Source organism: Balaenoptera borealis, assembly GCF_965194805.1.
Source record: "Balaenoptera borealis genome assembly, chromosome: 13".
Taxonomy (NCBI): domain Eukaryota; kingdom Metazoa; phylum Chordata; class Mammalia; order Artiodactyla; family Balaenopteridae; genus Balaenoptera; species Balaenoptera borealis.
The window spans coordinates 10,498,508-10,515,485 of NC_138870.1; the positions used below are offsets into that span (position 1 = coordinate 10,498,508).

General features: G+C 38.1%; 2 protein-coding genes across 6 annotated transcripts in view; one reads left to right on the forward strand and one right to left on the reverse strand.

The window, feature by feature from the left end:
* Positions 1-16,978, forward strand: part of BCL2L14 (BCL2 like 14) — a 287,206-nt gene that overhangs the window by 210,406 nt on the left and 59,822 nt on the right. The window lies entirely within an intron of this gene.
* The window catches only part of LRP6 (LDL receptor related protein 6), a 183,989-nt gene that overhangs the window by 161,214 nt on the left and 5,797 nt on the right, over positions 1-16,978 (reverse strand). For 4 of the 5 annotated variants that reach the window (XM_082348830.1, XM_082348829.1, XM_082348828.1 and 1 more), the window contains exon 2: positions 1,259-1,652. The exons of the other annotated variant lie outside the window; for it this stretch is intronic. In XM_082348830.1, coding sequence (XP_082204956.1) covers positions 1,259-1,652 — 394 coding nt within the window. The remainder of the gene's footprint in view (positions 1-1,258; positions 1,653-16,978) is intronic. 5 annotated transcript variants of the gene reach the window in all.

Here is a 16,978-nt window from a genome sequence, read left to right on the forward strand (position 1 = left end):
TATAGTCAGAAAAGGCTTTTCATTTTCCTATAACATTGTATCTTCTTTAACTTTTGTCACCAAAAAGGGCCTGATATCAAGAGAAAGGAGCATATATAAACCTTTCTTTCATTTTTCCCAAATTTTCATTTATTACATAATATTAATCCACTGCCTTCTATAAATGAGTTTTAAAGCATTCCAACATACTTGAAAGTCAAAGAAAACGAAGTACTAAAAGAGTTATTCACAGGTTATTTATCTTTAGATTTTAAACAATTATTAGTAACTCATTTCAGGTTCATGTTTAGTTATCTATACCTAGCCATGACAGACTCTGGCATGACAATGTATTCAATAGATAAATAGCAAGGAATTGTATATGGCAGGACTGAAACACAGTAACAGAGAAGCACCTGGGGACACAGTTCACATTTTATAATAAGATCTGCCCATAGCTTTACGTTTCTCTTCTATTAGAAAATAAACTTTGGGACTTCCCGGGTGGTCCAGTGGTTAAGATTGCACGCTTGCACTGCAGGGGGCGCGGGTTTGATCCCTGGTTGGGGAAGTTCCACATGCCGCACCCGGTGTGGCCAAAAAAAAAAAAAAAAGTAATAGGATACCGTGGTCTCCCTATACATTGTGTTGCCCAAATTAGAGACAGCTTTCTGAAAAATCAGTGGTTCTGTAGAGAATATCTGCACTAAAAATATATATATAATAAAAACACAAATATTTAGGGAAAAAAAGAAAATAAACTCTTATGGCAAATACATGTTTAGCTAACTAAAAATGAGTTATTTAACAACCTAATTTTTATTTTTCATTCAACACTGACATATTAAAAATATCAGTTTAATATAAAAAAACACTAGCATTACAAAACACTTGTGTATATAATAAAAGGTGTAAGATTCAGAAGATTTTTTATATAATCTTGAGCTATCAAATACTACTCATTATCATTCCTTCTTCTCCGCCTTCTGATTATCCTCTCATAATTATAAAAAATAAGTGCAGAAGAAAAACCAAGAACTATAAACATGGCTATCCCATAAGTGATACTAGAAACACAAAACTATTTACAGACACACCTTACTTTCAGAACATGACCTAACTTCCCACATTCAAATCTACTTGACAAAGAAGCCCAAAGAATCTAAAACTGGGGTCTGATGTTTCTTTTCTCTTGGAGGTAAGGGATGTCTATGCTAATGGAGAGAAAACAGCCAGGAGAAGGAGATACAATAACCTTTGTACATGATGCAAAACTTACCCACTTGAAGGATCTAAGGCAATAGCTCTAGGTTGATCCAACTCTTGCCAAAATAAAACTTTTCGTAAAGATCCATCTAAATTAGAAACTTCAATACGATTAGTTTCAGAATCTGTCCAGTACAATTTTTCTCCAAGCCAATCACATGCCAGCCCATCAGGGGACAATAATCCAGAAACAACAACATTCTGTACACTCTCAGTTTTGTTGAACTCTGTTCGTTTAATGGCTTCTTCGCTGACATCACTCCAGTATATCAAGCCATGACCAAACACAAAGTCCACCGCAGCTGCATCCTCCAAGCCTCCAACTACAATCGTAGCATTCTCTTTGCCATTTGCAGCATCAACCAATCGCAAGTCCCGTCTGTTTGCATAAAGCAACAAAGGGGCCGCTAGAACAAAAAAAGAAAAATATGTAAGTCAGAACGAAGGAAATGTCTTGGTTCCTATAAATTGAGTTTCAAATTAGTGTTAGTGAGCAAATACTATCAAAACTAAAGAGTAAATAAATGTATAGAAAACTGTCAAAATCTTTTCACATGGCATTATTTTTGCAGCATTTTAAATACAAAAGAGTTGCAAGAGGGGAAATTAATTCTACCAGGACAGTCTTTTCTTGTTAAAATAGTCTGTCAGATAAAATTTTAAAAGGCCTGGTCATTCCAAGAACTGGCAAGGATATGGAGCCAGTGGACCACTCATACTCTCCTGGGTTGGGGGGGGGGGGGGGCGGGCTGTGAAATGGTGCAGCACCTTTGGAAAACAGTTTGGCAGTTTCTTAAAAGACTAGATATTTACTTCAGAGAAATAAAAGTATATGTCAATACAAAGACCTGGTTGCATGATGTTCACAGCAGCTTTTCTGTAATAACCCAAACTGGAACCAACCCAAAAGTCATCAACAGACTAACGGATGAAAAAACAGTGATATATCCATACAATAAAAAGTAATGGGGACCAAGACTGAACCAGGAAGAAATAGAAAATATGAACAGACCAACACAAGTAATTAAATTGAAACTGTGATTAAAAATCTTCCAACAAACAAAAGTCCAGGACCAGATGGCTTCACAGGTGAATTCTATCAAACATTTAGAGAAGAGCTAACACCCATCCTTCTCAAACTCTTCCAAAAAATTACAGAGGAAGGAACACTCCCAAACTCATTCTATGAGGCCACCATCACCCTGATACCAAAACCAAAGATACTACAAAAAAAGAAAATTACAGACCAATATCACTGATGAATATAGATGCAAAAATCCTCAACAAAATACTAGCAAACAGAATCCAACAGCACATTAAAAGGATCATACACCATGATCAAGTGGGATTTATCCCAGGGATGCAAGGATTCTTCAATATATGCAAATCAATCAATGTGATACACCATATTAACAAACTGAAGAATAAAAACCATATGATCATCTCAATAGATGCAGAAAAAGCTTTTGACAAAATTCAACACCCATTTATGATAAAAACTCTCCAGAAAGTGGGCATAGAGGGAACCTACCTCAACATAATAAAGGCCATATACAACAAACCCACAGCAAACATTATTCTCAATGGTGAAAATCAGAAAGCATTTCCTCTAAGATCAGGAACAAGACAAGGATATCCATTCTCACCACTATTACTCAACATAATTTTGGAAGTCCTAGCCACAGCAATCAGAGAAGAAAAAGGAATAAAAGGAATACAAATTGGAAAAGACGAAGTAAAACTGTCACTGTTTGCAGATGACATGATACTTTACATAAAGAATTTTAAAGATACCACCAGAAAACTACTAGAGCTAATCAATGAATTTGGTAAAGTTGCAGGATACAAAATTAATGCACAGAAATCTCTTGCATTCCTATACATTAATGATGAAAAATCTGAAAGAGAAATTAAGGAAACACTCCCATTTACCATTGCAACAAAAAGAATAAAATACCTAGGAATAAACCTACCTAGGGAGACAAAAGACCTGTATGCAGAAAACTATAAGACACTGATGAAAGAAATTAAAGATCATACCAACAGATGGAGAGATATACCATGTTCTTGGATTAGAAGACTCAATATTGTGAAAATGACTACACTACCCAAAGCAATCTACAGATTCAATGCAATCCCTATGAAATTACCAATGGCATTTTTTATGGAACTAGAAAAAAAAATCTTAAAATTTGTATGGAGACACAAAAGACCCCGAATAGCCAAAGCAGTCTTGAGGGAAAAAAACGGAGCTGGAGGAATCAGACTCCCTGACTTCAGACTATACTACAAAGCTACAGTAATCAAGAAAATATGGTACTGGCACAAAAACAGAAACATAGATCAATGGAACAGGATAGAAAACCCAGAGATAAACCCACGCACATATGGTCACCTTATCTTTGATAAAGGAGGCAAGAATATACAGTGGAGAAAAGACAGCCCCTTCAATAAGTGGTGCTGGGAAAACTGGACAGCTACATGTAAAAGAATGAAATTAGAACACTCCCTAACACCATACACAAAAATAAACTCAAAACAGATTCGAGACCTAAATGTAAGACCGGACACTATAAAACTCTTAGAGGAAACCATAGGAAGAACACTCTTTGACATAAATCACAGCAAAATCTTTTTTGATCCACCTCCTAGAGTAATGGAAATAAAAACAAAAATAAACAAATGGGACCTAATGAAACTTAAAAGCTTTTGCACAGCAAAGGAAACCATAAACAAGACGAAAAGACAACCCTCAGAATGGGAGAAAATATTTGCAAATGAATCAACGGACAAAGGATTAATCTCCAAAATATATAAACAGCTCATGCAGCTCAATATTAAAGAAACAAACAACCCAATCCAAAAATGGGCCGAAGACCTAAATAGACATTTCTCCAAAGAAGACATACAGATGGCCAAGAGGCACATGAAAAGCTGCTCAACATCACTAATTATTAGAGAAATGCAAATCAAAACTACAGTGAGGTATCACCTCACACCAGTTAGAATGGGCATCATCAGAAAATCTACAAACAACAAATGCTGGAGAGGGTGTGGAGAAAAGGGAACCCTCTTGCACTCTTGGTGGGAATGTAAATTGATACAGCCACTTTGGAGAACAGTATGGAGGTTCCTTAAAAAACTAAAAATAGAATTACCATATGACCCAGCAATCCCACTACTGGGCATATATCCAGAGGAAACCATAATTCAAAAAGACACATGCACCCCAATGTTCATTGCAGCACTATTTACAATAGTCATGTCCTGGAAACAACCTAAATGCCCATCGACAGACGAATGGATAAAGAAAATGTGGTACATATATACGATGGACTATTACTCAGCCATAAAAAGGAACGAAACTGGGTCATGTGGAGAGACGTGGATGGATCCAGAGACTGGCATACAGAGTGAAGTAAGTCAGAAAGAGAAATACAAATATCATATATTAACACATATATGTGGAACCTAGAAAAATGGTACAGATGAACCGGTTTGCAGGACAGAAACTGAGACACAGATGTAGAGAACAAATGTATGGACACTAAGGGGGAAAAGTGGCGGGGGGTGGTGGTGTGATGAATTGGGAGATTGGGATTGACACGTATACACGGATGTGTATAAAATGCATAACTAATAAAAATCTGCTGTATAAAAAAATAAAATAAAATTAATTTAAAAAAAAAAAAGTAATGGGGACTTCCCTGGTGTTGCAGTGGTTAAGAATCTGCCTGCCAATGCAGGGGACACAGCTTCGAGCCCTGATCTGGGGAAATCCCACATGCCGTGGAGCAACTAAGCCTGTGCACCACAACCACTGAGCCTGTGCTCTAGAGCCCACAAGCCACAACTACTGAGCCCGCATGCCACAACTACTGAAGCCCACGCGCCTAGAGCTCATGCTCCACAATGAGAAGCCACCGCAATGAGAAGCCCGCGCACCACAACGAGGAGTAGCCCCTGCCTGTCGCAACTAGAGAAAGCCCGCATGCAGCAACGAAGACCCAACACAGCCAAACATAAATTAAAAAAAAAAAAAAAGTAACGAACTATTGGGAATTCCCTGGCAGTCCAGTGGTTAAGACTCCACGCTTCCACTACAGGGGGCACGGGTTCAATCCCCAGTCAGGAAACTAAAATCCCGCGTGCCACACGGCATGCCAAAAAAAAAAGTAATGAACTATTTGTTTATGTAACTTGGGTGAATCTCAAAATAATTATGTAAAATAAAAGAAGTCAGAATAAAAGTGTATATATTGCATACTCCATTTACATAAAATTTTAGAAAATTCAGATTAATCTATTGTAACAAAAAGCAGATCGGTGGTTGCCTGGAGGTGGGGAGAGAGGGCGGAAAAGAAGAGGAGGAGGGATGATAAAGGGGCATGAGGAAACTTTTGTAGGTGATGGCTATACTATACTGACTGTGATGATGGTTCCAGAAGTACATACATATGTCAAAACTTATTAAATTTTAAACTTTACATATGTGTAATTTATTGAATTATCAATTATACCTTAATAAAACAGTCTGGCAGATATAGTTCTTAATGCAACTATTTTTATTCTGTTTTATATTATTATTAAAATGATCTTTGAATAAGACCTAATACCAAAACTAAATATAAAGCCTATCCGAAAGAGATATTTAACTCTGAGAAAGCTGAAGCTGTTAGGACTGAAGTAGTATAAATGCTTTTTTTTTTTTTTTTTTTAACCCAAAATATGGGTTTTGGTTTTTTTAAAGCATTTATTCCAAGCTTTTGACATCTACTTTCCTGGTATCAACAGTAATTAAAGATCTAGAGCACCACTATCCAACAGAAATTTCTATGATGATAGAAGTGTTCTCTCCACTGTGCAATACAATAGCCACTGGCCACATGTGGCTACGGAGCACTTAAAAGATGGCTAGTATGACTAAGAAAATAAATTTTTAATTTTATTTAATCTTAATTCATTTAAATTTAAGTAGACAAGTGGTCGTATGGATAGCACAGATCTAGAGGCTGAGATGAAGAACACAGACGAGGCAGCAAAAATAAGACCAGAGTTACGATGCAATAATCTACATGATCTTCTCTCACAATTACTTACTAAAGATCTAAAACAGTCATCCAAAGCCAAGACCAAGTGCCACTGAAAACTAACCACTCCCCTCTTTAAGAAACTAATTTTTAAAAAAATTAAGGTGCTCAAAAACAGTAAAGAAAAAAGTGATGTTTAAGCCAGTTTATGGGTTTTGTCTGCCAAATGGAGTTATTAAGTCCACTATTTTCATCAGTAAGCACAACATGAACTTCCCTTCTAACTAAGCTTAAGTCCAACTTTCTTAGTCAAAAACAGATGGGCGGACAGCTTTTTAAAAAAGTGACTAAGAGGGCTTCCCTGGTGGCGCAGTGGTAAAGAATTCGCCTGCCAATGCAGGGGACACGGGTTCGAGCCCTGGTCTGGGAAGATCCCACATGCTGCGGAGCAACTACACATGCTGTGGAGCAACTAAGCCCGTGCGCCACAACTACTGAGCCCGCGTGCGACAACTACTGAAGCCCACGCGCCTAGAGCCCGTGCTCCGCAAAAAGAGAAGCCACTGCAGTTAGAAGCCCGCGCACCGCAACGAAGAGTAGCCCCCGCTCGCCACAACTAGAGAAAGCCCGCGCACAGCAGCAAAGACCCAATGCAACCAAAAATAAATAAAAATTAAAATAAATAAATTTATTTAAAAAAAAAAAGTGACTAAGAGCCCTTTCTGCTTATTCTGCGTACCTACAGCTGCTATTGGCAAATTAGTAAATTTCCCTCACAGATTCACTTTTAGCTCATTTCAGGCCTTCATACATCACACTGATTTATCAGTCCACATAGTGTTCACTGCACTATCTTATACTGAACCCCTCATATTATGCGCCAATTATAAAAATCAGAAGAAAGGTCAATATTAGTTAAGGGTACAATGTTGTTAAGTGCTGCACAAGGCTAAGAAATAGCCCCAGAGCATTTACAATTTAAAATCCAAGAGTGATAATAATCTGATATTTATTGGGCACCTTTCTTTATGGCACTTTCCTTGGAAAACTATACCAAATCTGTATATGGCATTAAGTGGCAGCTAAATGTCTTTTATGGCTTTCAAGTCAAACATTAACGTTTCTACTAAATATGTGGTCTACAAAATCCAAAGAACCTTTCTGGTCATTTAAGGCCTCACAAGCCTTAAGAGTACAAAAAAAAAAGGAGGGGAGGGGGGTGGGTGGGTGGGTGTGTACAAGTTAATTTAAGTTAGCAGTAGTGATTATAATTGAGGATTTCTAAAGGACTATACATAACCCTATACACACTATTAAAAAGAAATCCCGGAGTTCATCCTGTCCAACCACCCTTCTGATACTTCAATACTTTCTACAATATTGTCACCAATATCTACTTAGCAGTGTATTAAATGGGACATCTGAAAGGTATAATTTGACTTGTAATACTGTTTTAATCTACTAAAGAAATACACTGGATCCACACACACTTGCCCCTAGTTGTAGCGTATGTGCCATGCACTCAGTATCTTCCACTCCAAAGCACTTACCTTCAGACTTAATACCCAGATAACCCAAATAACCACCATCATATCTCTTTAGTGAACCTTCACAGGTGCTTAGAAATCCTTATTTTCCTTTATTAACTTCCTACCAATCTTTCCCTAGTGCCTTTCTAAACTTTTTCTGCTTTCCTGAAGACAAATTCCATGCTTTGAATCCTTCATCCCAGATCATCTTCACAAAATAATCTCAGTGAAGCAGGAAGCAAGGTAAATGTCATACATCCCCAACATCTTACTTTAAACTTCTCAAAAATCTCTTTATATCCTACCCATCCTCCTCTATTTTGTCCTCAGTCTCAAATGACAAGTTGCCCTTCCTCCTTTCTTAGTCTATACCTATGTTTGGTAAGTGGGAGGGAAGATTTGAAACTAAAAGGCAGATGAAGCACGATCAGAGGAATAATAGTATAGTATAGTATGCAGAACATTCTACATAGGTGGGGATATGGTCAACATTTTTGAATGCTGCAGAGAAGAATAAGGACTGAGAAAAGGCCAGTTGGATTTGGTTATGAAGACTTGGAGAAAGCAGTTTCAGCTGAGTGCTAGGTGGGAAGTTAGACTAAAGGAGTTAATAGCTAATGGGTGGTTATATGAAGTGTATACCAATACTGTAAGGTTTTGTGATTAATATAATTATTCTCTTGGTGGTAGCAAGGTTAGCTTTATTAAAACTAAGTTTTTTGAGAGCAGGGACCTGGCAGGAGCCATTGGAGATTCAAGAAACAGGATAGTGAGATGGCCAACAAGAAGTTATATGTATAGAACTGAAGCTTAGGCTGGAGATGATGACTTGAAAATTACCTGAATAGAGTTGCTGGTTGACCAGGTGAACTTGGATAATCTTCTCTTCTACACTCTCTTACTTAGGGGACAACACAGAGTGTAGATGAGAAAATTATCTAAGTTGGCCGTCTCTTCCGGCCATAAAATTAAATTCATCACCAAAGAAAACCCTCAAGAGTCAATGGTACCACAATTTTCCTAATCCTACTGGTGCGCCACGGAGCCATCCTTGACACCCACCTTCCCCCCCCCCCCCCCCCGTCTGCCAATCACTCACTGTCTTGTTGATTCTCCTTTAGCATGTCCTTAAATCTGCCTCTTCTTTTCCCTTTTTTAGAACCACTATCCTACTCTAGACCTTCATAACCTCACGCCTAAACTACCTCAATAGTAAATGATCTCAACACTCTCCCTTCCCTTTTCTACTTCCAATACTTCTACTTTATCCAACTCAAAAAGGTTTCTGATCTGTGCCTAAAATTAAAAAGCCTCAATACCTCAGGCCTCCACCGGGTGCTTTCTACCTATGACTCTAACTTACCTTTTATAGTCTCTGCGTCATACAAACTAGTTTTTAACACATCAACTGTGAGCACATCATACTCCATCACCACAGTGTATTCATTTTCCTGCACGCTCCGTATTTCTCTAACCTTATCCAGCAAGCAAATCCTTCAAGGCCAGATTCAAACCTTATCTATTCCAAGAATCTTTCCAATTGCCTCAGCTTTCCTTCTTTGCACCCTTACAGTCTTCACCACTTATTTGATATTAGCATTTTTTTAGGTATATTTCCTTCTTCAACTAGGACCTCTGCCACTTGGGAACAGGAGCCATACCTTTTAACTAATTTGGGGAATCCCTAACACAGTTCACTGTATGACGGTCATATAAAAAACATTTATTAATATTTAAAAGGAATTTTTTAGAACCTGATCTAAAAACATACTTGTCATAAACCCTAAAGGATTTTACATTAAGTACTGGCCAAATGCATACAAATGCCCAACTTACACATTGACTCGGCCTGACCAGATTAGTCAGGCTTCTGGGCCCTAAACTTCGGCCAGCTCTAACCTTAAGCAAGCCAATCCAGAACATCCTCTCTTAAGGACTCATTTGAAGTATCAGCTGACCATACACTCAAAAAAATCTCCTGTTAAAACTGCCCTGGTCATGTCATCTGCTAACCTCTACCCACTTGTCCCACTTTCCCACAAAGATCCTGCTGGCACTATTCATTTCTACATATAAGAGTAAAGCCTTTTTGGGTTTGATTCTGAGATACCTGCATACCCTGTGGTCATTCTCCTTATTGCAAAAGTCTTTTTGAATAAAGACTCGCCTTACCAAGCAGGAATTTATTTGTATTTGACATCTGTATAGTGAGTGACATGACTTGGATGGGTATTGACCTCACCTATGGACCCGTGCCATCCCCACCTCAATAATGACACTTTGTGAGTCATTTAAACTCCTTTCCTGCTCAGAGATTCAGGGATCTTTCCTTGAGTTCAACTCTTTAACCAGTGCTGCAGACATCTTATCTGTTGCAACATGGTAAGAAGTTACCTTGATATTTTCCAGCAAATAATTTTTTTCTTTGCCTCTCTGAGTAGACAATCACACCCTAACTCTTGAGGCGGAATATTCCCAACTCTTCTGTGAGGCCTCTTCTAACTTCCCTAACTCCTATAATGGAGATTACACAAGGGAATTTCCTGGGCTCTTCACAAGGGAATACCCTTTCCCAGCTCCTTTAAATTCTTATATCTCCATCATCAAAAAATCTACAAACAATAAATGCTGGAGATGGTGTGGAGAAAAGGGAGCCCTCTTGCACTGTTGGTGGGAATGTAAATTGATACAGCCACTATGGAGAACAGTATGGAGGTTCCTTAAAAAACTAAAAATAGAACTACCATACGACCCAGCAATCCCACCACTGGGCATATACCCTGAGAAAACCATAATTCAAAAAGAGTCATGTACCACAATGTTCACTGCAGCTCTATTTACAATAGCCAGGACATGGAAGCAACCTAAGTGTCCATCGACAGATGAATGGATAAAGAAGATGTGGCACATATATACCATGGAATATTACTCAGCCATAAAAAGAAACAAAATGGAGTTATCTGTAGTGAGGTGGATGGACCTAGAGTCTGTCATACAGAGTGAAGTAAGTCAGAAAAAGAAGAACAAACACCGTATGCTAACACATATATATGGAATTTAAAAAAAATGGTTATGAAGAACCTAGGGGCAAGACAGAAATAAAGATGCAGACTTAGAAAATGGACTTGAGGACACAGGGAGGAGGAAGGGTAAGCTGGGGCAAAGTGAGAGAGTGGCATGGACTTACATATATTACCAAATGGAAAATAGATAGCTAGTGGGAAGCAGCCGCATAGCACAGGGAGATCAGCTGGGTGCTTTTGACCACCTAGAGGGGTGGGATAGGGAGGGTGGGAGGGAGACGCAAGAGGGAGGAGATATGGGGATATATGTATAGCTAATATTATACTCTAATAAAGATGTAAAAAAAAAAAAAAGATAAAGAAAAAAAAATTCTTATGTCTTGTTTAATTATCTAATCCAACAGGTAATTGTCACTCTATTGAGCGCCCTCCGTCTTCTCCCACTGACCACATGCTTCACCATTACAGCACTAATTCAGTCCACTATCTTCAAAAATAGCAAAATTTTACTAAAGACAATTTAGAACTTCAATGTCCTCCTTGGGAAACGGGATCTCCCTAAAACCTCTCCTTTCCCATCACCATCTCTCTTCCTTCCTCCATTTTACCAACCTCAACCTTCCCTTAAATCCTTTATCTATCCTCCTTTAATACCCCAATCTCCTCCACCCCTCTATCCACCCTGTCAGACCTTTCCCTTCTCACTCCAACCCCTCAATTCCCTGTAGTCACTAGCACTTTAAGGTTCCCTTTTCCCCCCTAGGGACTCATGAGGGGCTCAGGGACCTGAAGTTAAAAATACAAATTGGAAACAGGCTGGATCTTTTATCCACTCACATGAGCTTCTGAGACACCCAGACAGCCCTTGGTCTCTCTTTGGGCCCTCACTCAAAATGTAGTCCACAGCCTCCTTAAGGTTACATGTCAGGGCAAAGAAAATCTGAAAAGTCTCCTCCACAAATAATGGTGGGAAGACTTTAGCCTTCATAGTGACTGGGTAGGTAACCTCAACCTGCCCTATCTGCCAGAAACACAAAGATAAAGGAAGGATAAGAACTAGCTCTTCTACATAAACCATCAGTGAGCTGAAACTTTCAAACTGACGCTATAAGCTATTTGTATGTTTTATGTACATATGTATGTATGTTATATATGTATATAAAATACTTCCCTACCTTCAGATGGTATTGTTAAGTATAATTTTAGATTATGAAATCCCTTGAAGGAGTTCTATTCTGATTAGCTTGAAGATAAATAGGTGCTCACAGGTTCTTTTTGGAGTGATGAAAATGTTTTAAAACTGATTGTGGTGATGGTGGCACAACTCTGTGAATAGACTAAAAACTACTGAACTGTACACGTGACATGGGTGAATTGTATGGTGTGTGAATATCTCAATAAAACTGTTAAAATAACAACAAAAAGTGCTCATATAAAAGTATTTCTAAGATTTCCAGAAGTTAAGGAAATCAAAATTCTTAGAAACTAACCCAAATGTTTTAAAAATCCAAGTTAACATACATTTAGGCAAATCTTTGGTATATGAGACCAGTTTAATATTGTTGGTTTAATAAAAACACCTATGTCTTCTGAGTTATGGGCATTAAGTATAACACAAGAATAGGTTTTTATTCTACTTGAATATGTTCTTCCTAAATTTTTACAGGTTTACTGACAGAATAAACTAGCATTTTATCTACATTTGTACTTAGCCAAGTTGAATCATTATTCTGACAAACTGTACTTCAAAAGTAATTATATCTTGTAATAAGCCAACTTGAAGATAGTTTCCAAAATCTTTTAGTAACTTAAAACCTTAGACTTATGCTAAGTTAGTCCATGGATATTCATCAAATACCTAGGTCATTTCTAAGTAAGACAGAACACTGAAGCATAAGCATTTCAAGTTTATACAAGTTTTTGCCTCTTATTTTCATGGTACCAAGAAGCTACACATATTTGAGTCTATCAATGAACATATTCATTTTTGTCACATTGAGAAGTTGTACTATCTGGAAGTGCATGGCTATAAGAAGTTGTAAGATGTATATTCATAAACTCTGCCAGTCTACTACAAAATGTTGGTGTATGACAGACAGTTCACAACTATCCACCTCATAGTTTTCTCTGTAAAATAGTAGTTACTGTCATTATAAGTTATAACCTTGTATGTAAATGAGACTCTAATAGAAATAATGACAGAAAGGAACAACTCTATATGCACGATGTGTTTTTAAGGAAAAAGAAAACGGTCCTAAAGTAAAGTGACTAAGTGTTCCAGAATGAGAAAGAGGAACATGTAGAACAAAACCTGAATGGACAGAGAAAGTTATAACAAGTTGATGATAAAAAGAATTTTATTTGTCACGGTCAAAGCCAGCTAAGACTTGACAGGTTTATTTGTAAGATTTTCAGAAAGTGCTTCAGTATCAAACATTATACTTGTACAAAACTAAAATTTGGTTTTCTACTAAAATGACAAAATTATCTTGGGTTCTGATCCGCTGTTAATAAAGAGGTTATAAAAGGTTTTTCTTTGTTTTCTGAGTAATCAATCTCCTTAGAAGCCAAAAATTCGGTGTCTTTTCAGCATTTCCTGTACTTGGTGTTAATTTTATCATGTCTTATTATTTTAAAAAGTCTTCTCACTTTTGAAAGAGCTAAAATTCTTTCCTATGTTCACTTTTAAAAAAATATTTTTTTGACACTGGTTAAACAGGCTGACAGGTATTTTTTCTCACTGATCCATGATCCTATTTAATCGGATGTTCAAACCTCCTGACAACTTTTGACATTCTGCCTTTTCAAATTCAAATACTAAATGATGTATTTTGCACCTACTACTGTCTTTAAAATTTCCCAAAGGGCCCCTGGAAGTTCACAAAGGATTCTTTCACCTTGTAAGAAGAGAGGTACTAAAAATAACTGGTTTATTTGATCAATGTTATGATTTGCATGGGAAGCACTGCCAAATCAGAAGAGAGGCTTACCCTCCCTAGATTAAATCAGTATGGGTAAAATGTTAATATGATTATTTCAAAAACTGGATGAAGTTCCTAGAAATTTATCAATAGCCTCAGTGTTCACAATGTGTTTCCATTTCCTGAGTCCCAGTGGTGCTTTGTCTGATATTAAACAACAGTACAGAATCATCAATTATAATTTTGTTTTTTCTTTTTTATGATTTTTTTTAATGTTACCTTGGTCACAATTTCATTTCTCTAATTTGAATACAGTATATTATTAGTAGGCCAGTGAGTGGTTCTCCACCAGGGATTCACTTAACTTACTTACGGAATTTTATTATACAGATGTTTAGGACTTATTCCAGACTTAACTAAAAATTTTTACTTGATAATCTTGATATGCTCTAACTATATGCTTCATAACACATTATGTCTCAGGATTACTGCATATCTTTAAGTCTTTTTCTCTACAAGAGTTATATTCACTTATACTCATAAATCAGATGTAATAGCTACTCTTTTTTAAAATAAGGTTAATCATTATGCCTATAGATATCTTGCCTAAAACTTTTCTGGACTGATTTTATTTTGGTTTGCACGCCATAAAAGCAACCAAACTGGGCTTCCCTGGTGGCGCGGTGGTTGAGAATCTGCCTGCCAATGCAGGGGACACGGGTTCGAGCCCTGGTCTGGGAAGATCCCACATGCCGCGGAGCAACTGGGCCCGTGAGCCACAACCACTGAGCCTGAGCGTCTGGAGCCTCTGCTCTGCAACAAGAGAGGCCGCAACAGTGAGAGGCCCGCGCACCGCGATGAAGAGTGGCCCCCACTCGCCGCAACTGGAGAAAGCCCTCACACAGAAACGAAGACCCAACACAGCCAAAAATAAAAATAATAAATAAATAATAAATAAAAAATTTTATTAAAAAAAAAAAACAACCAAACTTATTCATCAACTGCATTTTTTTTTTTTTTTTAGATCTTTAAATTTTATTTATTTTTGGCTGCGTTGGGTCTTCATTGCTGCACGTGGGCTTTCTCTAGTTGCGGCGAGCGGGGGCTGCTCTTCGTTGTGGTTTGCGGGCTTCTCATCACGGTGGCTTCTCTTGTTGCAGAGCACAGGCTCTAGGCACACGGGCTTCAGTAGTTATGGCTCGCAGGCTCAGTGGTTGTGGCTCGCGGGCTCTAGAGCGCAGGCTCAAGCAGTCGTGGCTCACGGGCTTAGTTGCTCCGCGGCATGTGGGATCTTCCCAGTATAGGGCTCGAATCCATGTCCCCTGCATTGGCAGGCAGATTCTTAACCACTGTGCCACCAGGGAAGCCCAACTGCATTATTTTTCATAAACTCTCATCAGATCTTTCGCTTTTAAAACTACCCGTATAAGTCAGCACCACCATTTTAAGTCTTTTGTTATCTACAGAGTGTTTTTTGTTTTACTTCGATGCTTCCCTGAAAGTGCCTGCAAATGAGCTACAGGCCAAGTGCTTGTCTTCAACAAAAAAAGGATTGTTGAAAGAGGACTATACCGGTAACTCCTGGGCACAAGCTTCTGATGGCATCACTTAAATAACTTCAAGACTATACCAGTGGACTGAGTCAGGATTCCCAAAAAACTAGTGAAGCAGATGGATTCATGAGACTGTTAACCCAAGATCTAGCAGAACAAGAATTAATCACACAGGACTGAATAAACTGATGAAGGATGATTATGGGTTTTAAAATATTGCTGATGCTTTAATGTCCTATTTTCTGGATATAAGGAATTCGTTTCTCTTTTCTCTTAAGCTATCTATAATTCATTGACAATTTCAGCAGACTATGCTTTTGTAAACAGAAATAAAAATATTTATCTTTTTCTCCCTAATTCATCCATAATTCAAAAACAAAACTCTTATTTAAATGAGTATTCTTATTTTCAGGGCAACATAGTTATTTGTATAGGTTCAATAAAAGTCTGTCCTCCCGGTTGGAAACATTATAATGCAACCAAGGCTTTGACTGGATGTCATATTTGAAAGTCATGTTCACTTAATCTAATACCACCAGTTACTTTTAAGGAGCTGTGATTGATTTTATGGAACAATGCTTACAGTTCCCTTGGGAAAACTAGACTGGTACCTGGCTTACAGAGTTCCCAGTCTTACAGGTAAAGTAAGCAAGGTCAATTCCAGGCAGGCCCAGGAACCCTAGGATATTTTGGGGACCTTAGGAATTTACCCAAATCTACAGGTACTGCAAGTGAAACCCAATGGTGAGTACTTGACTTGGCTTCCTGGCCTCAAGAGGCTTTTAAAAGTTCAATCCAAGATTCCTTATAAAAAGTCCCATTGAAGCAGACCTAAAATGCCTACACCTACATAAATAATCAGACCAATCTAATGAGACCAACTTCACAATGACTTTAGCCTACTTTTTTGTGGACCGAACGTCTGTGTCCCCCAAAATTCATACGTTGAAACCCTACACTCCCCCTCATGTGAATGTATTAGGAGGTGGGGCCTTTGGGAGGTAATTAGGATTAGATGAGGTCATAAGGGTAGAGTCCTCATGAATAGGATCAGTACCCTTATAAAAGTCCAGAGAGAGCTTGCTTCCTCTCTCTTCTCTCTGCCCTGTGAGGATACAAAGAGAGGTCAGCAGTCTGCAAACTGGAAGAGGATCCTCAACAGAATCTGACCATACTGGCACCCTGCTGTTGGGTTACCAGCCTCCAGAACTGTAAGAAATAAATTTCTGTTGTTTATAAGCCACCTAGTCTATAATATTTTTGTTGTAGCAGCCTGAGCTGACTAAAACATATCCCTAAGACTGACAAATTTTCTTTTAAACAACAGCAGGACTGACCAAGTGCTCACAACTACCCTTGCTTATCCACTGACTTGGCTTGACAAACTTTAGTCAGGCTTTTCTCCTTTCCCACAAGCCCCTAAAGTTTGGCTTGCCCTAAATTTAAGCAAGCAGATGCTCTTAGGCTCCCTTAACAGCTCATTCTAAGCCATCAACTGACTGCAGTAAATAAAAAAAACTCCAGTTAAACTATCTTGATCATGCAATCTGCTCACCCTCACCCACTCGGCCCACACTCTTACCAAGTTACTGCTAGCCCTGCTCACCCTTGTCCATAAAAGAAGAGTCTTTTTGTGTTTTATTTTGAGATGCCTGCAGATCCTACAGAAGAGCATTC